The sequence below is a fragment of the Opisthorchis viverrini genome (assembly GCF_000715545.1).
Source record: "Opisthorchis viverrini unplaced genomic scaffold opera_v5_61, whole genome shotgun sequence".
Taxonomy (NCBI): domain Eukaryota; kingdom Metazoa; phylum Platyhelminthes; class Trematoda; order Opisthorchiida; family Opisthorchiidae; genus Opisthorchis; species Opisthorchis viverrini.
The window spans coordinates 846,532-872,626 of record NW_008751717.1 but is presented as its reverse complement, the minus strand read 5'-3'; the positions used below and the strand labels follow the sequence as shown (position 1 = coordinate 872,626).

The following is a 26,095-nucleotide window of genomic DNA, read 5'->3' as shown; positions in this document are numbered from 1 at the left end:
GTTTGCTTTCCCAATTATCACGGAAGGGGCTGAGGATCTGGTACTTTTCGCGATGGTCAAGTATGATCATTTGTGTTCCGCTGTAGTTCAGTGCGTGTAACGACTGTTTTCGTTGGAAATTCCATCCCGCAAATAGTTATCACTGGTGATTCACAAGGCTGGCACAGTCGTTCAATACTTCTCGGCCTCAGGACGGATTGACATTTAAAAGTGCCCTAGTACTGCCATAATAATATAGATAATGTTTTGTTGTTTACCATGACTGTTTTGAAAGGAACAGTTTCAAGAGTAACGCATCTTGGAATGAGCTTCGATATGTCTAAGCTTGTCGTGAGTTGCATTTCTTACACTCCACGAGTAGCATCTGGGATATTTTTCTAATGCATGCAACGCGTTTCCCCTCGCTGGTCGGGCATTGACTTAGCGTCTTTATTTGTTCATCATCCATTGCATTACTTTGATATTTTCGGTTTATCAACCGCAATACAGCTGAGCCGATCATCAAGTTAGAATTGGACGATAAACCCAACGAAACTAATCGCCCAATCGTTCCTTCGAAACAAAAAGGCTTCTTGGCTGGCAAGCCTCAAGTGCTTACAGACCCAGACTCGTCCACAACTGCAGCTGCACCGAATTTCAACTCAGATGAGGTTGTAATACTTCGACAAGAAATGGTACGTTCTTACCAATGCATTGTGCTATTGTTTAGTGAATTCTTCGTCAGAACCCGCTTTTTTCTAAATCACCAATTTTTGAGGAAATCTCAGACGAATTTTAGTAGCTTGCCTCTCGAAGTGTGGTGACATGAATGGTGCTTTATTCAGACATCCCACTCATTGAGTCGGACAGTGTAGCCGAACCGGGGGTCTTGAATCTTTGTTTGCTCATCTTAAACAATTGTTTTTAGCGAAGGATCTTCTTGTTTCCCATGCTGTTCTTGCTGAGGTTAAAGGCTGCTTTTGACCATAGGGCATAATCGCTGCCCTGATCTGCCCTTCAGTGCTTGCCGAATGCGGATCACATACGGATGCTGCTTACTATGAAACTGTTAAGCACAATACTCTCTCCGCATTAGAAAACAATAAAATTAATAATTGCCCAGTTGTAACACCCTTTCGGTGCATAGCTACTATACCACCCGAAGGATGCAAGAGGACCGAGTTACTGGCAGATTGCCCAAGCAGTCGAGATGCTGGCAGTGGGTGTGAACCAACCACCTTCCGGTCAGCAAGTTTGCTCGTTAACCACTGGGCTATCACGATTAGAAAACCCTTAATGGGAGGCCACTATGCTGGTGGTGGCAAGCACCTCGTTTTCATGGTTGTCCTAACGCAGAGGATCGTCATAACTTTGTATTTCGATGAATCTCTCAAGCCTCGTCGCTTCATTTCGGGCCTTGCTGAATCAAGTATATACTGGGATTTTGAGTGGGACGTTCACAGTGTACAAAAATAACCGGGTACTACTTGGAATGAGATGATGATGAGTTAAACCGGTTTTGCAACTGAAGAAACAATCGCCCCGATAAACTATTGGCTAGCTTCGATAAGGAAGAAGTTTTTACGTGGCCGCTTTCGGTATCCAATTACATGCACATTATAATGCCCTTGCAATGAGTAGTTAGGTTCCCCGTAGACTGAATGCTGCTGTTCTCGCATGATGTCCTCGGGGCATCGACTTATCGATGTGTTCTGTAAGGTGCTGACTGGATGGCCGAAATTGATCATCCTTGATGTTTCATCCGTGAGGCATCGGTGGGTGTCCCTGTTCCTTTGTGCCCATCGGTTCTTTAGGATGTTTGAGAGTGAAAACATCGATGTGATCTTGGGGTCAGCTCCGGTTCGAAAGTATTTTTCTACCTAGTTCTTTGGAGGCAAGTGAAAGTTGATCGTTTCTCCTACCAGACGGCAGTTGACGTACGGGAGTGGATAAAACTTGACCTGATAGCTTAGGATAAAAGTCACGCCAATGCTCAACGTAGGAATGTAGTCAGTGCGGTGACTATTCCGTTATACTGTGCACCAAATGGCTTATCATGCCGACATTTCATTTGCTATAGACGTTTCCATGTTTAGAGTCTAATTTTTTCGTTGTTCCCCGTTACCCTCGATAATTGTAGCCTTCGCGTAATAAACGCAGTGGTCGCCAACGAAAAAGAAAACAACCTGCTGATCACTCTTTCGTTCAAGACGTTTCAGGTGCAAATGAAATCTCTGATTCCGGAACCGCATCAGAAAATTTCACAGAGACACACGTAGCAATGAGAGGTTAGTGTTATTATTATACCCTGATACGAAGTTTGGTTTGTTTGCTTCGGCTGGTTGACATTGGAATCAGTCCGTACAGCGTAAACTAAAATCTCCCTCACTTTGGGCTGTCGCTCTCAGTTCTGCCCGACTGTCTCCCTTCATCACATTCACATTTTACTTTTATGTTTGGGATATTTTCTTGACTACTTGGAGAAAAGAAAATGACTTGGAAGTATCAGAACAAGGAAGGAGGATAACATTTAGTTAGAGTAAATCACGGATTGAGGGGAGAATCCGTTTCACGTTTGGTACAATGAGACACTCCCGGGAACCCGGTCAGAAGCAGGGGAGTGACATAACAGATTCACAAATGGGAGATCCACTGGGACCTTCATAGTGTTGGAGAGGAGGTGACAATGGAGAACAGCTAGATGGAAAAGTGTTAATCAGACTGTGTGAAGTGTACCTTGCATGTTACACTGTGAATTCAAAGTATGTTCGAGGAGTACTTGTTGTTCAGGATGGTTATACGGTCGCTCACTCACAATGCATCGTGTTGATGGATGGGGAAACACCAAGTGACGTCTACCCACTGCCTGAAACCTATGAAAGCTCACAGAAGAGGAGCAGGCAGGCAGATTCAAGGTCGAAATTCTATGAGATGCAGAGACTCCCTGTTTTGAAACTTGCATTGGGTTACTCAGAGAATGGTTCCACATTTTCGAACAAACCCTTGAAGAAAAGTCATCCACCTACACTTATTCTCTCGTTTATGGTGTTTTTGTAAATGAGTGTACTTCTCTAATCTTATGCAATTTGGATTCAAGTGGAACATAAGGTTGACGGAAACTCGGAGACCGCGCCTACCTGATGAGTCCCAAGAAGGGCTGTGGATTAATTTTCAGCAACCTTATGACTAGTGTATTACGTCTATCAGAAGACTGTTTTTGCACTTGTACTTTCATGTCCAACAACATTGGGAAAATAGTCATGTGTAAGTAAGTTGGCTTCATGTGTCGAACGAAATTCACACAAGCCGTTCTAGAAAAGTTGAAAAGTTCTTCTAACACTGCTAATATGAAGGTTACTCTGTGATACAATACGGAGGTTAGCCTTCTAACGAAGCTTAACATCCGTTTTGCTGCTATTCTCTTCATCCTGCTTACGCAAGCAAGACTCTGTCGACATCAGGAGGCGTTCGACATTGTGAAGATTTTGAATATTTTAGTTGTTGGTCTGTTCGCCGAGCTTGGTAGTTGGATTGCAAACGTTTCATCACCAATCGAGGTGACACCGTCAGTGCAGGGTTGAATGGGTCTGTCACCCAACGCACCGGAGCTAACTACATTCCATATTGCCAATTTTGAGCATTATTCCCAAAGAAAGTCAGATTGAGCAACTGTCCAACCATTTTTTTCGGTAGCTACCTTGGTACAACAAAGTTCAGCAGCGCCACCTACTTAGATTCAGGTGCGTCCGTTACAAAACGGGAGGCAGTATACAGAAGGGGTCCCTTGCTTAGATCCTTCTACGGATTATCGAATTCTATCTGGGCGTGTCTAAATTATTAAATGAATCATCATAGTGGGTTCATATTTCGCCTGTTTAGGGCTTTATTTAGTCTACAGACTTGGTCACTAGAGGCAGAATCGAAGTGTGTACAAATCCTGCCGCCAATCATCGTCTGCGATAAAGTGTAATGATTCTTCCTGTATTTCATTGCAAACATTTTTTGGAATTTTTTCAAGTGTAGGTGGATGACTTTTCTTCAAGGGTTTGTTCGAAAATGTGGAACCATTCTCTGAGTAACCCAATGCAAGTTTCAAAACAGGGAGTCTCTGCATCTCATAGAATTTCGACCTTGAATCTGCCTGCCTGCTCCTCTTCTGTGAGCTTTCATAGGTTTCAGGCAGTGGGTAGACGTCACTTGGTGTTTCCCCATCCATCAACACGATGCATTGTGAGTGAGCGACCGTATAACCATCCTGAACAACAAGTACTCCTCGAACATACTTTGAATTCACAGTGTAACATGCAAGGTACACTTCACACAGTCTGATTAACACTTTTCCATCTAGCTGTTCTCCATTGTCACCTCCTCTCCAACACTATGAAGGTCCCAGTGGATCTCCCATTTGTGAATCTGTTATGTCACTCCCCTGCTTCTGACCGGGTTCCCGGGAGTGTCTCATTGTACCAAACGTGAAACGGATTCTCCCCTCAATCCGTGATTTACTCTAACTAAATGTTATCCTCCTTTCTTGTTCTAATTTACATCCACGATGTCGTTTTCCGACGACCTGTGTTACTGTCTGACACTCGCTTTAGGCAAGCGAGGTGCACCTTGTTTCGCAATATCATGCACTAATACTAACACCGCCACTGGGGTGAGTCATCTCGGCGTGCACACGCGGATCGTGCGCACTGGTTTGGCTGCCGACCCCAGACACCTAAACTCCTGTCTGGCACAACAGACTCGCGGCTGTGCGCTGCCGTTACTGCTGCTGTTGCTGTTGTTGTTGCGTGAAGATGGCGCACACTTCTGTCCTACAGCTCTGCTTCTATCCACATTTTCTGGGGTGATAGTCAGTTTGACGTGTGTGATTCACCGGATTCTTTTAACTAGTACGGATCATGGACGGTCGTTCAACTGTTCATGTGGCCTTGTGGGCATCAGTCTGTTCCCTCTCGTTTTCTCGCATTCTGGCCGGTTTTCAGACTGAGTTTTCTGTGCCGAGCTACTTACCTTCTTTTACCTACAGTTTGATTACTTTTGACCAATTTTGGCACCAGGCGAGTAACTAGTTAGGATGAGTGAAACTAGCGCACCTTGAGTGCTCAAGATTTACAAATATCCATCAGGCCGTCTAAGTTAGTCGGTTGACTGAGGAGCTCGTTTTCTAATCGTCGGGCATTCCTTCACGGTTTTGTCATTCTACTTTCTGCATCTCGGATATGTCGCTGTGTTACAATAAACCGTAAACTTCTCCATTCTCCATTATCAACGAAAGTATCTGTGGAAGCACGCGTAACAATTTGTGGCTCTGTGTGTGTCGTATCATCTGGCGATCATACTTTGTACAATAAAGAGGAGCCGTCGCCTTGGTGCATCCAGTGGTCCGCACTAATATCGAGCACGGAAAACCAAGGTCCATTCGATTTATGGGATTTGTTGTGGTCCTCACAAAGACATTCAGGAGATGCGGCGAAGCCCAAGTTTACAAAACCATTAAAAATAGCTTGTTTCTCCCGGTTCGTTTGTTTCTTTTTCTGTAGGATTCGGTACTTTTCACACTCAGAGTTATTCCACCACGATTGTGTTGCAAATTAGAGCTTTCGAAGTTTGGATGTAGTAATCAGTCTACTTATACAGTGAAGCGAATGTGTTTGTTTCTTCCTCCATCTCCTACTTTCATCGTTGTCGTCACGGAGAGCATAACATCAGTGTTCAATACTGGTGCTTCGCTGCTGAACGAATTTGAAAGCTTTATTGTGAAGAAAAGAGGCATGGGGAATGGATTTCGTGTTGTCCCACCAAAATCATTCCAAGGTCACCACACCTTGAAACAATCATTCAGGTAATTCGCATATAAACTAACAACAAGGGTGCCGCTGACGTCGATTAGCAGTCATATCTTGCAGAGTCTCCACCCAGGCACAGTAGGGCTCACGCGGTTCGAGAAGGCGAATCGCACCGACAACACCCAGACATTTTGTAATCTCCTTCCTACCCCTCTGTCAGGTCAAAGGTTGCCAACATCTCTACTTGCACCACTCTGAATTGGGCAAACCATGGTTCGGCATGCGCAGTGTGTGGCCTGACCAACCCGCATTCTCGTGCTGGACACACTTCGAGTGAATCAAACACACAATCAAACACTCGCTTTCTAATTGCCTCGAATTGCCTCCACGAACTATGGATCTGAGACAACGGTTGTTGAAAAACTCTAAGTGTCTCGGTTCCGCTGCTTGAAGGGACCAAGAGTCACAGCTTCCACCTTGACGTAGTGGTCGAGCTTGAGTGCCTCAATAATCCCGTGAGCTACGTACTGGCTAGAACTTCGTTTTACAAGGTGCAACCATGCCCGGTAGGCCAAAGGGGAGCAGTCAAACTAAGGGCAACGAGATCCCGTCCTCCGAGTAATCGTACTACGAGGGGGGAAAATTCGTACTGTGCTCAGCAATATGGATGCAAAGGCAGTAAGGTGTTTCCCTTAAGTAACTAGCATGTCCATATTCATGGAAGTAGCGATTCTGCCTTCTTCTGATGAAGAACGGGTCAGAAAAGGCCAGACCCAAAAACCTCACACTCTGATCGCCCAACGGTTGACCGTGACCGCCGGCGCCTTATTCAATACGGCCGAAATACTCTTAAAATAGAAGAGTCTGCTGCTGTGCGCAACCGCATCAGGAGTGAGACACTAGTGCTTACTCCTTGCGCCCTCAGGCCAGGCCCGCCCCCTGCTGCGAAGTGGGTCAAACTATTGAGTAGGGTAGGTTCTCCAGAAAACCCTATATCCTCCAACTGCCTTGTGGGTCTAACTTTTGAGTCAAAGGTTTAAGGTGAAGTATCTCAGCCAAACCCCCTCCTTCGGCCATGGCAAACGAGAAGTATCATTTGTGCGCACAGTTCTGTGTCCATAGATGTCCCTCTCTAACTCATTCCCACTACGGAAGCGAACGTTGCTGGGTCCTTTGACTTATGCACCCCGACGCCTATTAACAATAGACAAAATAACACCTAAATTCACAAAATCCTTTCTGCATAGGAACTTTCAACGTCCATACTCTATGTCGAATTGGCAAGCAGCCAATGCTCGCTGAAACCTTATACCCCTCTAATGAATGACCTCAGAAGTAGTTGAAAATCTGTTCTTTAATGATCTGATGGTTTTTTCACTATTGACATCGAGAAGTCCAGCACGAAAACGCAGTTTCCCCTCGAGAGTCTCCTGTTCGCTTTCGGTCGCTCCGGCTATTGTGCGATTCCTTTGGACACCCACCCTGCGGTAACGGAAATCCTTCTCATATACCCATCACCTTTGTCGAATCCGTTTGTCCTGTTTAGTCGTGTCGTGTATACCGGATATAGTAGTGTGCGGATTTTTCCAATCCGCGTAAAACCAATGGGAAGTGATGCCAGTGTCCTTACCACTGAGATTTCATTTTTCAACTTATCCACACTTATGGTTTCCAGCGACCCACTAATTTATTGTGTCAACCTGATCATCATCAACTGCAAAAACCGCATCCACCTTACACAGTTTCGTTCGCCGATGATTTTTGGGAGGCCGGAGGCGACAGCTAATATAACCGGCGCGTAAATACAGGAGTGTTACTGCACGTTTCATTGGGGAGATCAGGCGGGTAGCTATACAGTAGTAGCTTGGATGCATGAATGCCACTAAGGGTGCGACGATGCCTCTAACCACTGATGCATCCTATCACCAGAATTAACCTTTTAAATTCCAATTAATTTTGGGTTTATGTTTAATAGGTTTGTTGACAAATTTCAACAAGCGGATGATTTAATTCTAAGCTTCATTAGATTAAATGTCTTCAAACTAGCCATCGCCAGCTTCGTTTACTAATCCCAGTGTCTTGTGTTCTCAATGCAACATGTTGACTTATTATTCTCTTGTAACTGCATCTCACGGTGGTATTTTCTTTCGTTCAAGGAATGGCCTCCCAGAGGTCCAAGATGAGTCGAAAGCCGCGCAACACCGCACAGACCCGAAGAACACGTGGCAACATTCACCATCAAGGACGAAAGTCTTAAAAACACGGACGCTTAAATGATGCACTTACGCTGGATTCCACCACTTCTTACTTCCTCACACGAAGCGGTCGCATTTGGTCCAACGAACCAATTGCTTGCCTCGATTTTGCCTCTGTTTGTTTTGTTCTCGTAACTATCCATCCACAGATGGCGTCCAGAATTATTCTGCTTTTGACCGCTCATTAAAGTGCTGATCAGTTTTCTGTCTTTTCCCGTATTTATCCTCATTCCTCTTTAGCGGTGGGGCCGAACTCACCTATGGCGTGTAGGTTTTCTGAGTGGTGTGTTTAGAATGACAACAACAACAGCAACGAGAACTTACCAACCCGGTTCGCCTGCGTAACAACAGTTTTGATTACCTTGCCAAAATATGGGTCGAACTGACATAACTGTCGGACAGGGTGGTCTGCAGAACGAGCAGTGTTGACCTATTTCCCCTGTCAATACTCGTTCTTTCCCCCACATCGGCTGAGTATGGAACGTCCCTTCGAAACGCAGACTGCGCCATTTTGATGAAAATTGTTTCTCTCCGTTTAAGTATCCACATCTCAGGTGACAAAGGCAGTGATAACTAAAACAAACTTGTTTGTGAATCCCAAAGCATACACAGGAACTTTGCACTTCTCATTCAGCTCTATTGTTTAATCATTGCAGGTGAATCCGATGTTCACCCATTATTTTACTGTACTTTGGTTGGTTTCACGAACTAATGTCAATCCGTGAGAAGTTGAGGCGTGTGATTTTTTATGCCTAACTAACTCCGCCTTGTTTACTTGCTGATCGACTTTGTGGATCTCTCAGACAATGCGAGAACCCAATATTTACTTATGGTCGACATTTCATCCTCTGATCCTCTATGAGCATATATTTCCATTGTGATCTTGGCTAACCTTTGTGTCATCAGCTTTTCAAAGGACTTTCTCGTGCAACGAGTGTAATCCTGCCTTGTGTAACACTCAGTATGTATTAGATGTACTCATCCTAGAGTAGTCGTTCCAAGCTATGTTCAACTCAAAATAAGCCTCAAAAAGGAACTTACAAATGCTATGTTGTCCGTCGTTTCATGTTTCTCCAAATGATCGACGTTGAACGATGACAGCCCACCTGCGTCAGAAAATACATTCAGATGTAATGTACCTTGATGTACATGCTGGAAGAGGGACCAAAGTGTCTATCTTATCATTCTAGGGTGTCGCGCACGATAATTCTTAGGCTTCTGCAGGCAGTCTCGTTTGTCCCTTCCAGAAATACTTACTGTGGCTTTCCCCCAACAAGCCACAATCTTCGGAAATACTGGTTTGACTGCTTGTTGGTGGAGGAGTTTATTTGATGCTGGGTGACTTCGAAAAATCCCGGCACGTTCCATTTGCGGATTGACATTTTAGCAGCACTACCTGATAGCCATTCATGTCCCCTCACAACCCACCCCCAGCACGATTGACGTCCGTACGTACTTTGCCATGTCGACCAACATTTTAATTAAGTGTATTATTGTGCTTCAAGGTAAAATAATTCGATATCTTTATCGCGTAAGTTCAACCCTTGTTCAACTTTCACGCCGTACGTTCGGTTGTAGGACATTAAAAACAACAGTGGTGGCATTAGAATCTCGATTGAGTCTCCCGTCCTCACCAGCCGGTGTACGGATGGGTGATTTAATGTGCTCTAATACAAACACAGTGCCTAAACCAGTATGCAAAGAATGCATTTGTTCATCGAATAAAGCAATGTACGAAAGCCATGCGCAGTTCGGTTATCCGTTACCAGTGGTGTGATAACTAAAGACCCTTCTCAGTAAACTCAGATATTGTTGGTACTGGGCGAAGTGCGTACGATTCATCAGAAAAAAGCTTTTTAACCCAACTGCCGTATCCACCAACGTTCTTCTGTGTCGCACATTCACTTTGAACGCATGCATCGGGTAGGGAATGCACTTCCAGTTAGTCGATGCGTGTCTCATGCACCCAGTCAAGCACCGTCCCGGTTTCAATACGCGTTACGGGACAGCGATGGAGCCACAGTCGAACAGATCATCAAATCAACCACCACGATGAAAGCTGAGCGGACTTCTACTCGTTAGTTTTACTCACCAACTAGGCAAAAACTTAGTAGTCTGTGTTAGCAGGCTATGGTAAGCCTGCTAACGCAGATCCGTATGGACCGATCAGTAGCACACTTCCACATTGCTATACTCATTTCGGCAGTTTTTCTCGAACATTTGTAGGTAGAACTAGGGTGTGCGTGTGTGAAAGAAGTTGTCAACAGAAGATGCAATTTTGGATGTTTATCGAAAACCATATACTATTGGAGACAAATGCCTTTTATGAAACATTTCTTCGTGCGTTTTTGGACTTTGTCTGCAGTGGCCTTTTTTGCCATACTCTTCCAACATGGCCAGGGGTTGGCCCATCATGGATCGTTGTGAGTAGGTAACCCATGTCCATATGAACACCAGTGACCTACGTTCGATTTTGCACCTGTATTTTGATAAACCCTTATCGGTTCCTTTAAGCGGTATTTCGGGTACTCCTTACGGAGAGGAGCATTTACTGGTGCCCGAGACATTCTTGTCGATACGAATCACGTTGTTCAGTGTTCTAACTCTCGAATTCAGTTCTGTAGTCAAAGTGAAACAGCTTCCTTTGGTATTATGTGCAACCTTTGTGGTTGGTGGAAGTTCATCGACTCTCAGATAAGCTTGAAGTTGCTCATTTGATTTAAGAATACTACCAACGACCCATAAAAGTCCCAGCATTCCAGGTTATTGCTTTTTATTAAATAATTTTCATTGGGAACTAGATATGCACCGATTTCTCAGTTTCCACAAGTAGATGGGTTGTCAGCTCCCGCTCATCACTTATCGGTGCCTAGCAAAACCACCCCTTGTCGTCATCCCTAAGATGTAAACATCCTGAAGATGTGCTTAAACGAACGAAGCACTGAGATCAAACGTTACTCAGCAGTACATTCACTGACTGTTTTCCAAGCTTTCCTAAACTAGTGATTCTTCGGTCCGGCCCATGCTTTCATATTCAACATTTCATTGTTTCGTGAGAATTTTAACTACCCATCTTGGATCGTATTACTGACATTCCTCTGACTAACAATACTTTTTGCAATTCTCTATTACCTTTGGATTTGATGGAATGTCGATGTTTTTCTGTCTTCTGGGCACGAGCGTGAACTCACTTGAAATATGGTACCTTATTTGCATTCATGACTAGATAGCTGCGCAATTCCAATAACACGTATCCGAGTGACGTGGTAATCACCACACTGCACCAATCGAATACTCTTTTGGTGGCCCGTCTCGCTTTTCACATTCCGAATGGGCACTGTTTCGAGGTAGGACGATAGCGCCGTTAATTACTAGGCTTGCTAAACTGCACTACGGACTGACGAGCGTAAAGCCAGATCCAGTAACTAGAATACTAAGTAACTTGGTCTTTATGTAGCACAATTCAGTTGAATTATATTGCAAGTGTAGCTTTCAGAGAACTGTGTCGTGATTTCAACCCGCTTCCAGCTTCTTGTTAGCACGGTCAAGATGCTAAAGGGACCTTAATATTTGAGAGAGGCAATTTTGATTCGATGCGTTTATTAGCCCTCCAGCCCTTGATTGCGATGTCGAAATCCAACAAAATTTCGTCAGTTCTCATGCCGGTAGTCTCGACTGAATGACCTATCAATAGACTCAACAAGTAGCGAGAGACTGAATGGTGAGTACATCCAGACGTTTGAACATTCTATATTGCCAGAAGTAGGTGAGTAATGGGATACTTTAAAAAGCTTAACTGCACAGTTGTTTCATCTGGAGGTGACTTCCAGCACATCATGAAAGCGTCAAATTGAAGTCCTGATTTCAGCTTGATTGAGAGCCAGCACACGAAGCGTACCAGTGTGCAAACGTGATTCCGTGATTTTGTTGGCTACTGAAAGAGGCGAACTGAGAAGTGTGGTCATGATTGACAGAAATTCCAAGGTTTAATGACAGTGTAGGTGTATTCCAACTCGGATTTTCCGACCAGCAATGGTCAAACTGCTTGGTGCCTGTGCACATTTGGAAGGCTTCAGACGGTCTGTATGGAGCATGTATGTTCATTGTGCCGACGCAGACCCAAGAGAACAAGATAGACCAAAGTCACCAACTGGCCTAAGGATACTGGAATGACAGATTTGCGCAAAATGATTCCATGGTTCTTCCTAATCGTTCAGTTGCGTTCATTCTGCATACGTCACCTCGAATACTGTGGCATATCGTCCACCGGCCAACAACACTTCCATCTACGAAGGGTAATTTTATGTTGTCGGGTCTGTAGCCGGGCGCAGAGTGTTCCCTCACTGACTCCCGTTCACCCAACCTCCAGAACATGAGACCACTAAGATTTCATTCCCATATTATAATCAAGTGTGGGGCAACGGTGTCATTTACAATCTCGGGCGATACAACCTAGCACATTTATAATATGCATGTCGAAAGCCTGGGTAAATAGTTTCATGCTACATGTGTTCCCCTGTCAAACGCTCTTTCCGTATGCAATGTAGTACGTGTTCAATAGCGGAATCTGGGGAGCTTCCAACATATAAACCTTAAGATCTCTGTGAAAGAAGCTCGTTTTTATGCAGTGTCCAGATGACCTTGTTCTTATTTTTCAAAATGCAGTGAAAGAAGTACATTTTCTGTTAAACTTCTAATCAACGATATGTTCTTCACACCCACACTTTGAATCCAAGACTGATAATGATTGAAAATGCGCAATGATGGATACGAAATTTGCACATACAGGTATTTGTATTAACCATAAGACATGAAATCAACACACCACTAAAAAACAGACTTAACCTGGCAATACATGCCACTTGTGGTATCAAAAGCGTAAAATGGAATCTCAGAGGGTGCTTGTTCCAAACTAAATTAGGGGAAGTGTTGTGCGGTTGTGAACACATTATCCGAGATGTACTTGGGATTTTTTTTTATCCCTGGTGTCTCAAAACTCATCCTCGTATCAGCTACAGTGATATGATCAGAAAACAGATGTTCGGCGAAGCAACAGGTGTTCCATTCAGGGTTTATGTCCAATGCTTCAAGCTTCGATGATCTTTCATGGGGATATGCATGACGAATGCTCGTCCACCGGTTGGAGCGTCGTTCTTCGTGTCCTTTTCAGATTGATGAAAGCTCAGAGATGAACGGATGGTATCGAAGTTCGCTACGTGAAGTATCGGTGTCACCTGATCTTCCTTGTGCATGGCTACGCGCCCAAATACGCTTTCTGGCCGATGTCGGTGGCTTGCTTATTATTATTATTATTATTTATTCCTATTGCTTGACAATGTTGAAGGTGAGGGCACCTCTGGCGTTTGTCGCTGGCTGATATCAATCCTCGCTTCCTCTTCCATGTCTTCATTTTGTCCAAATAAACTGAAGTACCTTTGCGTCAGTGAATACCAAGTGTTTGCTGCTGTATTACCGTTAACGCTGATCCTGTTATTTACTCTCCGAAATCAGATAGACGTCCTACAGTATGAATGTATTCACTGACTTTGTAAACCGCTTCTATGATTTTAGCTGGCACTGCAGCTAAACTATGACAATTCAATCACTGCGCTTATTTCACATGGCTCAAGTGGTTAGCGGACGAATTTACTGACCGGACAGTCCGTGACTCGAACCCGACCTCTACCTCTCGACTTCCCCTGGCTAGGCTTGGGCAACCTGGCGGTATCCCGTCCCTCATGATTCCTTCCAGAAGCATAATATTTCACATAAGATGCTTTGCACCTGTTTTTCATTGGGTATGTTAAATTCGGGATGATGTTCACAATATGCTCATATTGGGAAGATACTGTTGTGCAAGGTAACATGCATCTCTGCTGTGGTCAAAACAAGCTGTTTCTTGTCGCATTTTAGTTTATGTGGATTCCTTTAACCATATAAAATCTCACGTAACTGGCGCACTGTGAAGATATTTAAGCGTATAAACGCTGCGTTAACCTATAAATTCGACCTCCAGATTTCAAGTTCTCCAAGTCACCAGTGTGTATAATTCTGGTATACAGGATGTATTAGATGCTTCCTATTCTTCTACTTTTGGAAAGTCCCCATGCGCAACTCCTTCGTTGAGTAGAAGATAAATTGAATCAGACGTTGAACTAGGTTATTCCACCCAATTCGTACTTGTATTTTCTACTCCGAATGGCTGACACTCAAACCATTAGAGTTGCATCAGCAGCCCCGCAATCCGAGTGCGATAGATAAACCTATTGCTGCCGTAATATCTGTACCCAAGTTCTACGTAGCATTCGAAATTTCAATTCCTACGGTGAGTAATTTAATCGGCAACATCAGCTGCCTGTTTGTTCTGACTACGCTCGGTCCCGAGGATAAGGCGTGGAGTTCCAGACACTAGGACATGAACTCCTGAGGTCAGTCGTTGTCGTACGTTTGTTGTTTTCGGACACATTACCGGGTTGTTTTTCTCGAAATCCAGACACGGTCGGTCGAGTTGACCCACGTGCCTCATGAGGACGTTCGACACGCACAGACAGCGTTTTTCACTCGCCAACGAATTTGGCTTTCACTCCAATGGACTGGTAAATGTGACCAGCCTACCAATCGATGGGGTTCTGAGCATGCCATACGTTTTCGTGCCACTCCGTGTTGATTTCCGTGAAAATTCTTCACGTAACTCATCGCTGAAGCTCGAACCGGAATGCCAGCAGCCAAAAATGTGGTCCAAAATGGCTGCAAATCTATTTAAAGTGCAATACGTTTTGTCTTACCTGAGATGTCATACTTTTTGGTCTGCCGTATTGGAACCAGACATCATATACGGTGATTTACTGGTACGGTCATTCCGCTTTCCGAATACACTTCCCGTCACTTTGCTCCTCTGGAAGACCGAAAAATGGTACCAAACTGTAAAATCCGAAATTCTATCCAAGCATCGGGTTTTATTTGGAGCCGTGGGATCTTCAGCCTCTCCTCCAAATTTTGGTTCACAAAATGAATCCCTTTTTCTAGCAGTTATTCTTTGTTTTCACACACGAACTGATAATCTCATGTTGCCTAATTCTTCCTGTTAATCGTCAACTGGTCTTCTGTTATCTGTTGCACAAACTGGTCTCTTTATATTCTTAAAGATGACTTTCACTAGTTCATTTGTTTCATCCTAAAGTCTCTCAAATTCAGTAACAACCTACACTATCCAGCAAGGCCATATGCAGCTGTAGGTTTACAGGTTTGCTGGTCACACTCAGGCCTTACCCTCTTGACAGATCCATCCATCGTATTTTGTTGTCTCATCATAACTCCACACTTCCTTTTATACTGTAAGCCCAGACCGCCTGAATAATACGTCAGCGTTCTGCGGATACCATTTCAATCAGCTATTTTTATATGTATAATGATTAAAGTCTTTGAACACTCTCTTAAACCTACACAGGTTATCTCAATTTGTATTTCGATTATTGTCGCCGTTTATAGATCCTCCGTAGATCGGTTGATAACTACTCGCTACTTCTTGAGCAAACTCGAAGTGGGAATGAAAAAAAACCTGACAGAAGAAAGTTAGATGTTGGAAAAATAGTCAACGTGATATATTAAAAGACTCGAGTAATCCTCCAAAGACATCGATTACCAAACACTGAGAGTTTTTTTTAATGCCGTAAGCTCGCAGTTGCCCCACATAACAATATGGAGTGCACCACAGTGTCTTGCAAGAACTATGCAGGCCCAAACCTTATTTGGTTGACGATAATCCAGATAAACCTAACCGTAAATTCGCTGATCCAGCTAATCAATTCATCTATTTTTACCTCGTATAGTTTACGCATGATGTCCCGCTTACAGGTATTGTGTTACAAACAAGCAACTCACTCATTCCTATGCCTGAAAGAAGGATTGTATTCCCCTCGCCCCTGTTGCTCAAAGTATGTGCTGCTGTTCCTGCCAAAGCCGCCTTGCAGAGCCACTGTCTCTCTACTGGAACAAGTTTTCATCTTCTTCGAGTGATAAAACCTATGGCCGTGCCTAAGAAAGGCCCACCAAAACAGCGAACACCGCTTTCACGGTGTCCACGGGACATTACTGATTTTCAAGAGTACCAACAATTAGTGACACATCGTCTCTTTTTTGATCTGTACCGTCTGCTCGCTAGAAAGCACAAGCACTCGTATTCCCTAAAGTCACTTTGTCAAAATCCTATAATAATATGCGCACAAATCTAATCGGTACAAATGTATGGTGACAGGGAAAACGTTTTGTGATATTAGGACACCTGGGCATAAGAGGCGAACTGTGGACGCATTGCATTGACAGGTCCTATTCTTCTCACGTGAAGACTTTATAGCATTTCAGGCACAATGTCATTCAATGTCAGGTGACTTTGGCTGATTGTGATACATATCTACTCAAGTGGTTACATCTGACAAAAACTAAACGATATTTTCTCTTGAGGTTCGATGAAGAAAGGTGACCCGAGTAAGAGGCTTGGACATTAGCTATTCAATTGTAAATCACGACGAAAATATTTTGCATCAAGTGAAGAAGGGTTTAGTTTAAAAGGGATACAATTTGACTGTGGATAGCTTTCTGATAAGTCTCAAGCTTGTTGTTGTAACGCGGCATAACCTAACCAAGGGGCCTGATAGGGGACGGAAGGACTGTCCAAATGGGGAACCATTGAACCAAATTCAACCCAGTTTTGATGGCTTACAGCTGCATAGGATAACCGTACCGGGCTGCTTGAGAGGGCACAAGGGAAGACCCGAACGCGTAGAAGAATGTTTTGAATTTGTATGTACGATATCAGTAAGGGAAGCAGGAACTGTTCTGCCTGTTCTCAACAAGTGTTCTCAAACCTAGTAGCCAATGTCCAAATATTATTGACTCTGGTGGGTTTCGTGGCCTTTGATTAGGTGGTGATTGATCTGTTCGGTGGGCTCGGATATCGGCTTGGAAACGTCTCGCCACCATGCGAGGTTAGTTCGTAAAGAACATGTTGGGACAATTAATCTGACTGTTTATCGGCAATCAGATTGTTGTGTTTGGTCACTAGCTAGCTAGAACAGAGCTCAATTTTCTCATTTTGTCTCTGTTCCGAAATCTCATGCATAGTGTTTCTTTGTCCACGGAATGTTTAATAGTAGAGGTTTGTACTGTGATTGTAAAGTTGCGCAAATGGCAGTACGATTACGTCTTCAATGCAATATTTTGCCGAACGATCTGTATAGACACATCTAGGCGTATATGCCAGCAGCTCATCACAAAGGTTTATACAGCGCAATTTTTATGCGCCATAGTAGAAATCATTCTTCGGACTGTTACTGAAATTAGTGTACGTGGGAGTTACTGGCGTCAAGAAGACAATAACACTAATACTATTCTATTTTATCGTTTAACTAATGTTCCAGGAGAAGTTTTGGCATGATACATTAGCACAGCCATCGTTTGACGGCGATTTTCGATCATTTGGTATTTTCCTGTAAATTTATTTTGATGCTGGCAGCCAATTATCAAATTACTGAAGGCAATCGTATAAACCCAAATGTCAGCAAAGTTTTCGGACTGAGAGGGGCCAAACGTAGCAAGATTGCCACTAACCCAAGATCAGAACGGAAAGAACTCAGTAGCCGATACAACCTACAGGTGCTCTTACCTGCACTTCGTCATAGTCCATTACTTACTGCTGACCAAACCTCATCTCGATTACGTTACGCACAGCATTCGTTTGGTCCTCATCCCCATCAATAGTCTTTGTATTTTGTAACGCACAGCCTTCAGGAACGACAAAACATCCGGCTGAACGTCAAAGAATTGGTGATGGTGAATCTTTGATCCTCGAAGAAGGAAAAATCCCGTGAACTCTGAAGTGTGTTGACAAGATGACCTTTGATATTTTCAATTTTTTAAACTTATGTAGTAGTTTCAAAGGATCAGTCAAAAACAGTCTCTCCATGGGAGTGAAGTCACTACCAAAAAGATGAAACCCTATTTTATATTGGAACATCTTTATTGCAAACTCACTAATGTTCTCAAACTTGGTGAAGGCTAAGACATTTAAATTCCTGGTCGAGCTTAAGTAGATGTCCAGAAATTCCCAACTTACCTTCGTTCAAACCTGACAACCAGCTGTTCGGTCAAGAAATCCCTCTGGAGCAGTAGATCGAATATTCAAGTCTGGAATGGATGCCACAGGTAAGCGGGCTCAAGGTTCAAATACTTCACACCGTTCATTAAAAGGGGTGACTCATTTCAGTGACTCTGAGTATCTTTTGAGTCTCGGAGTGATGACATTAGTGGGCTCCATCTTGTTTTGTAGAAATTTGGGAAAATTCCAAACCATAGATCCCATATCTGCTAGTCCAAATCCATGATCACTCTATGTGAATTGGGAATTAGTGATTTGTTATACGCTAATCTTGGATCGGTGAAAAAGTTCACCAACTTCATTGCTTTAAACTTGATAAAATATGCCCTCCTCCCGAAGCTTGTCGTGTAGCCTCTCCGCTGCATATGGGACCTGATCAGAATTAGTTTCTCATATTGACGTTACTTATCATGATTTTTATACTTTGGAATAATTATCACGCGATCCGAGGGTGAATACGTTTCCATATATGCACTCAGGTAAGTCCCGTTGGATCGAGGAATCCAATATCAAGAACCCGTTTATATTATTTAGAAATATGAACAAACATTGGCGCTGCTAGGCAGAGTGCGATCTATCACATATGGACCACCGTGCATGCATATGTAGTCTACAATATTGCGCATTATTCATCACCTGTCTGAATCGATTTGTCTTCAGTCGGCTTTTACAACCAAAAGCAGAGTGGTTAATGCTCCACCGAAGGATACTTCCCAGAAGCAGCTGGATTCAGCCGCCCAATAATAACATAAATAAAGCGAATAATGCATGTTCATATGTCCAGCTGATTTATGCCTCTGGAAGAATCAATCGAGGAACTGAAGGTAACATCGTTCATCGTACGTGATCATGTTGCGTACAATACTGCCAACAAAGTGGACAAACTCTTTTGATTCCCTAGTACACGTTGCAAACATTTCATATACGTTCTTTAAATATTAATCATTGGACAGTCTATCTATTCTGTTATTTAATTCGAAACTGTTGTGATCATTCACACAGCCACGTAAAACTCGCCTAAAGCCGCAGTATCCAGAGTTCCAAATGAGTCTTTCCCGCATGAAATTTAGGGTTTACTTTCGGTAACATTGAGTCGTACTGTCTCCAAACGGCCATGTGGCTTTCTGTTCAACCTGGTGGTAGACATTTTATGCTTTCTTCTTATCAGTTATGAAGTAGCTATCAGTGCATTCAACAAGGTGTCAAAACACAACCAGCCTCTGTACGGAACGACTACTCATCTCTCCTCACTACGGTTCGTTTTCACTGATATTTTCACCGGTTTCAACTTACTAGTAAACTGTTATGCCCTTTACCAGCGAGAGTTTTAGGACTATGAAGAAAAATTGGTTATGAAAAGGACCCAAGAGCAAGTCGCAATGTAAACTCAGTTTAGGCGCTTGAGCAACTTCCTTGATGTCTCGTTTCACGTGGCGTCTTCAGCGTTCCTGTAGTAGTTGATAAGTTCGAAGATTAGATCTGTAAAACGTAGGTTCCTCGGAGCACAAAATTACGGAAAAACGCCAGTAACTGAATCATCTGGTTCCAGAAAGATAGCTGCAACTGAAGAAGATGAAGGTGGGCTAAAGTGGAAACACATGTGTTTTGGATTACAAATCTATGTGCATCTTATTCGCGGCTGCTTTTAGAATTTCCCAAATGGTTACGGCCTTGCCAATAATGTGGTCCTCCCATAAAGATAGATTATTGGCTTTCGTTTAGCTTTTAAATGTTTCATGACGTTGAAAACAACGTCTCCGCTGGTTGCGATTCCGTACGCTTCTAACGTAGGCCGAATTTGGATTGCTCAGTTGCTGCATGAAACTTACTTGCCAGAAAATTAAGCCCGTGGTCAACATGGGAACATGATCGCCAGCCGTTTCCGAATATCAATGGGACAATGCCTTATTGTAGACTTCTGGCTACCCGTGTCAAGCCACCGTTAGGTAACATACCAGAATTAGTACATACCAAGTCCTGGAAGTTTTAAAGAAAATTCGAAATTGGTCTGATATATGTAGCATAGGCTTTGAATTATTGGTAGGACTTCCATTTCACCCACATCTGGATGAGAGACTGTTGGGAAACTCCACAATTAACCTAACAGAGTCCATGCATGCACAAACCTGGTGTTCTGCAGCTGTAGTTTGAATCAATGTAGAAAGCTGGTAGGCTGTAAAAGATAACACACTCCCAGAGGGACGAGGAACAACAGTTGCTAACTTCCTTCAGATGCCTGCCGAGTCAAGTGGAAAGTCGTGTTTGTCGAGTGATTTGATTTTTCAGTTATTTTGTCCATCATAAGAGTTTATGACTTCATGAGGGCTCGGTTGCCACATCAAACGTGTACTTCAGTAATTCGAGACACAGTTCAATATCTGAGTTGTCTGGGTGATTCGGACGGTGCAGAAATTACATTACAGTCTATTCGGGACACCAATATTGACAACTCGTTGAGCGAAAAATTCTCCCTGGATTGAATGCCTCACATAAGGCAAGATTTCACCGAGAAACATGTGAGTGTGTTCCTTCTGTAGGACTTCCACTATTAACGGTCCATAATTTCTTCATTATTCCGGAAATCTCTGAAACATTTTTCTCTTTTTTGTCGGTAAAATCTCGTACGAAGATCAGCTGGTTTTGATCAAATCTAGTTTGATCCACAGAACTGGTCTTTTTTATCTCCAGTTCATTGACCTGACATGGATCGTTTATCCTTCAACTTTATGTGCTCAAAACCACCGTCTTTCAGCAGTAGATTTCATTGAAAATATGAAGGTGTTTTTAACCAAGGCTGATAAAGAGTCTATGCGAGTTTATGCATCTGGGTCTTCATTGCAGTTTTATCTTCTTATTTCAACAACTAATGCCTCTCACAGTAAAGGAATCATACAGCCTTACGCTCACCCTTACCCACGCGATCATTTGGACAGAAAAATGCACACTGGAATGCAGCCTTGTGTTTGTTAATTGATACTTGAGAACTGAGCTATTTACTCCCGAGAAAGTTACTACTTTACATCGCAGCTTCGAACTACAGTGAACTGTTACTTCACCAGAATGAACAGATGTCTCCTTTTAGGTGTAGCCTAATGCACGATAAAATGTTCACTTAGTCAATTGGTCTCTAAATGATATGAAATACTCCTGACCCGTTTTATTGGCTATCAGTGAAACTTTTTTGCTGTCCTTACATTTTGCGTACAGTTGCCGATAAAAGTGAGTTATGGATTCACATAAAACTCAACTTCAAAATGAAGGCTATCACCAGAACTTCGTAGGCAAAATTACAATACCCCACTGCCTGAAGTGATAAACAGTAGAGAAGGTGTGGTCTTATGCATGAAACATTCTAGGTAAAATCACAGTTTTGTTGAATGCTATTCCTGTTATCATTTTGTTGCACCTTTCCAAGCATATCCTCTTCTACGTTATCACAATTGGAAAAATATTATCAAAGCACTACTTTCTGAAAAGAACGGTTTCCAAATTTAACTTGTATTCTTCCTGGTTGCTTTCTAACTATTCACGAAGTTGGCTTATTCTCTACGAAGGATGGATTGATTTGAACTTAAACCACATAAACTCGCAGCATGTTCACCTGTAAGAAAAGTAGAGCTACATAGGAGCATTTATTTTATCAACTTCCCGGAAAATGGACTGAGCTCAGAGTGAGCCCGTTAAGATTCAACGAGTACTGGTTGCTCTTCCTGTCAATTTTATGATCTCTTAGCAGCCTTTCGCTCTGGTTGGTGTGCACGGATTGCTATATATATGTGACAAGGAGAGATGAATAGAGCGAAGGCAGTTTAAGCGCAACAAGGCTTATCGAAAGACTTGAGTTCAGCCACTATAGTACGCGTCATTCTCTCAAAAATTTAGGCGTTACTGGAACACTAGTTCGATATCTTTGAGCTCTCAGTTGAACTTTGTTTTATCGTAGCTTCACCACGTGTTCGAAACTGTGTACTCACAGTCCCTTTCATTCCGAAGATTAGGTAAACATTCGTGCGGAAATTGTAACATTCATCGGTTTCTGGGATTCATTAACGGACAGCTTCTGTCCCGGCAATAATGCAAAACAACTAAACCATAGCTCAGCCCTGCTCTTTGTGGCAAACTGTTACATCTTTTGGACACCCCATCACTCAGCTTGAGCAACGACTGTACACACCCACCCGCAGGATTAGGCGATCTCAAAGGTCGCTTGGCTAACCACGTTCGTTGAGGCCGTGCGTCCAATAATAGGGTTGGGCTTTGAGCTAGGCGCAGACACGATGTGAAGCCAGCGCAATCAGGCCGATCAACCAATCGGATTTGGGGACAGTAAGTTATTGCGGTTCGTTCATCTGATTGGCTGGTTACCTAAAGTGCATTCGCACTCTGCCAAACAGCTATGGAGACTAGCAATGCTGTTGTACCGTCTCACTCCGCACACGTGCAGCGCTGCTCCGCTCGAAGCGTACGTGCTTGTCTGCCTCCAAAGGGGAGTTCAGCATCCTGAGTGCAGCATTGCTTAAACCTCGTCTCTCTCCCTATTTTACGCAGTGCACGAGTGCAGCCATACCTTATCGTTCACTGGGTAACGCCCTACCGTGGATTTGGTGGAATCGCTCTGCTGCCTTTTTTCTACACCCGTGTTAAAGTGATGCACTTCTGCTTTGTCCAACCTGGCGGGAGTTGACCGTAGTGTTAGTGAGCCGTCTTCTGAAAATGGAATTACGATGTGAGGTGGATCACTCCTAGAGATGTGTACAAACTCCAGAGAATCGTCCTATAAATTCACATTATGTTTACCGTGACAAACCAGCTCTGAACTCAGCTCTCTTTTTGAGGCCCGTGGATTAAGTATTTATATCGTACAACTCTCTGCTTTATTTCAGGAAATGTTTATCATCAGGTGAGTTAGCAGTAAATTTCCACGTAGTTATTTGTGACAGTGACAGTTTGGGTCAAACAACGGGTGTTCAGTGAACAAGTACACTATCGTGAACGTGTGAGCCGGTAGAGGTTTTTGCAACGAATAAAATCCTTCAGTCAAAATCTCTACAATCTTACCACTTAGTGTGCTTATTATCAGACAGTTGACCACCTGTCGTTCCGTTTTTAAGAGAAGTTATTTCTGGTGTTTCCCAACTTTTATCTGCGCTTGAATTTCACCAACAAGGCTAGTATTTGGGACACTACAACCATGGCCTCAGTCAATCTGCGGCTTCTGTTGTGGTGGATAGGTTCGGTAAACGTTAACTAAGTAGTTAGTAATCTCGCAGCATTCTCAATGTACGGAAACCACGTGAGAAACGTGTTTTACTGTGATCCTGAACTGCTACGCCAAAGCAATCAAAGCCAGAGAACTGAAGCCATTTTCGCATGACCAGGCAATCCGAAGAGGCTACAAACGACATTGGGTTTAGTGACGTCATTCCTAGCCCGTTCATTCATATCCTGTAGGGACCCGGATGACGATTAATTAAGTTTTCACTTAGAGCGCACTCCATATTGATCTATTCTCATGTTATCGGTCATTGTTCATAACGATGCAGTGCGAGCTGGATGTCATCAGGTCCGTCCGACTGACTGGGGCCTTGTTCTTAAGTGGAGGGATGCGCCAGATATTTTATCCTGCTTGAAATCCAACATATGGCTAAGAATTAATTGGGGATTCACTTCGGCAACCAGAAAGGTCGATTCTAGAACCGGACATATGAACAGATTTGTCTGAAGTTGTGGTACTATCATGGGGTAATCTAGCTTACAGTCCGTGTGCTTCCGTGCAATTGCTGTTATTTCGACTGACTCTTTTCAAAATGATTCCTGCCTATTGTAGTCGTATGTGTGTACATATCCTTGAAGCGTAAATTATCTTGCTCCGGCCGAAACTGCACACTGTTCAACGTTTTTATTCATGGAAAATAGTGGCACAGACTGACCTCAGATTTCGGTCTGTTTAAACAAACGTACTAGTTCATTTTCATTATATCTTCATCGACTTTAATGGTGTGGGTGAATCTTTGGTTTGTTCAATTGTAGTGTTACCCAGTCTAGTCGTATACATAGAGTCCAACAATTGGATAACGAAATGCTCCCATGAAAGAAATCAACTTTTTACAATAATGTTCTTAATCTGTTGCTCCTCTGGCTTGAACACTGCGATATTAATTTCTCTGTCTTTTTGTAATGCACTGTACTTCTAGCCACCTTTCCCTGCATAGAAATTTAGTGAATTTTCATTCGGGAAGTGTTCAACTCCAAACGTTGTCGTGAAACCAATTATCCTGGAGTAAAACGGCTTGGGAAATATGAACAATAAGTTTTATGCGCTTTATGATCATGATGCCATCGATTACAGCTGTTCTCGTTTAAACATGGTATCAGATTTAACGATGTAAACACACTGTAATCCTCAGTTGTCCCTCAGTTTTTCCCTCACACTGCGATGAACAATACTTAGCTGGACCAAGTCTCTCTTAATCTACACCCGTGTCACCTGTATTCATTAGTGATTCGCCATGTGATATTGCTCATCCGAGAACATTTATGCATCGTCTACTCAGTCTAATAAACAATGTCCCCAAAGTATGTGCAGCATGCGATTTTTCAATTCAATTTTGATTTCTGGCGTACTCTGTTTATACTAGTATATGGCTAATTTTCTTTTAGGTTGCTGTTGTTTGAACGGTCCGTCAGAAACACCTACGCAGGTTACTAGATCGGTGATCGTCACTAAGGATAATGCGCGAGCAGGGAGTTGAAACCTGGTTGTCGAAGAGATAAAACATGGTCTATTACGCATAAACAGACGATATCGAAGGCGTACCGTGAACTTATGCCGCAAGTGAAATTTACTCAAAAATTTTGAGGGAAATCGGTCACTACGTGGTTAAGAAAAATTTCCGAGAGTTTTGTCAGTAATCCATCTCTAAATTATACCACCATGTTGCTGTAGTTAGATAAATTTAATATGGATGAGTCCCTTGATGATGAAACCTTGTGACGAGCTAAAAACAAAAAGAATCTAAAAACACCGCACAAGGTGATGTTCATCTAAGTACTCAAAGCAAAATATTTCCAACGAAGCGATGAACACATCTTGAGATCTTGACAAGGAAGAATAAACACGAGTAACTCTACAATTATATTTAGGGGTTTCACCGCTGGCGCTGGGGCTATCGACAAGTTTTGAGCGTCTTGATGAATTTGCGTTTATACATTGTATCGTGATATCTCGAGTATTGTGACAACTGAAGCATGAGGCGGCCTGGTGCAGCACATTCAGTTACTTAAGAATATCATAAATGAGAGATTCAGTTGAATTCCAGGTCAACTTCCTGTCAAAACCAAATTAGTATGCAAATGAGTGCAGTTCACTAGTCCCCAAAGTTTCACGCGGACTATCTACGACTTAATCCTGCTGGTTAATTTGGTAGATGATATAAACAGAGGTGAGGAACATCCTGGTTACAAGTCTTGAGGAAGGCCAAATCTGATCCTAGGCTCAAGGTTAGTTTAAAGGAAAAGATTATACTTTCTTCTCGAACGGAGTGCTTAAGTTCTTTTGTCTATTTTTGTTCACGATTGTTGATCTAATTATTGTGCCACCACTGTGCAACTGCAGTATCGACCGTATGCACTTAGAGTGAGATGGTAGAGCTCCAGCCTAACGAACTCCAGAGGACTGTAACCTCCCCGTAGGGATTGACTTTTCTGCTTGTCCTCTGACGAATAGTCCAAATTGCTAACATTTCCAATGGTTTCAACTCTATTACCAGTAATCGGGCCCATGTTTAACCTTTAACCGGGGAATTCTCTGAGCGTAGGGCATTTATCAGAAATTTTCCTGAGGACGCAAGGTGAATTTCGTGTATCAGAAATAATGACTGAAAAAAAGAAAGGATGTGCGAAATCGATCGTTGGAA

The 26,095-nt window shown here is 43.0% G+C and overlaps 1 protein-coding gene across 1 annotated transcript in view; it reads left to right on the top strand.

Annotated features, from left to right (window-relative positions):
• The window catches only part of T265_03970 (hypothetical protein), a gene marked incomplete at both ends in the record, with an annotated part of 31,186 nt that extends 22,960 nt beyond the window's left edge, over positions 1-8,226 (top strand). Inside the window, 3 exons of the mRNA XM_009168577.1 lie at positions 490-674; positions 2,120-2,267; positions 7,928-8,226. Coding sequence (XP_009166841.1) covers positions 490-674; positions 2,120-2,267; positions 7,928-8,028 — 434 coding nt within the window. The remainder of the gene's footprint in view (positions 1-489; positions 675-2,119; positions 2,268-7,927) is intronic.
• Between the last annotated feature and the right edge of the window lie 17,869 nt (positions 8,227-26,095).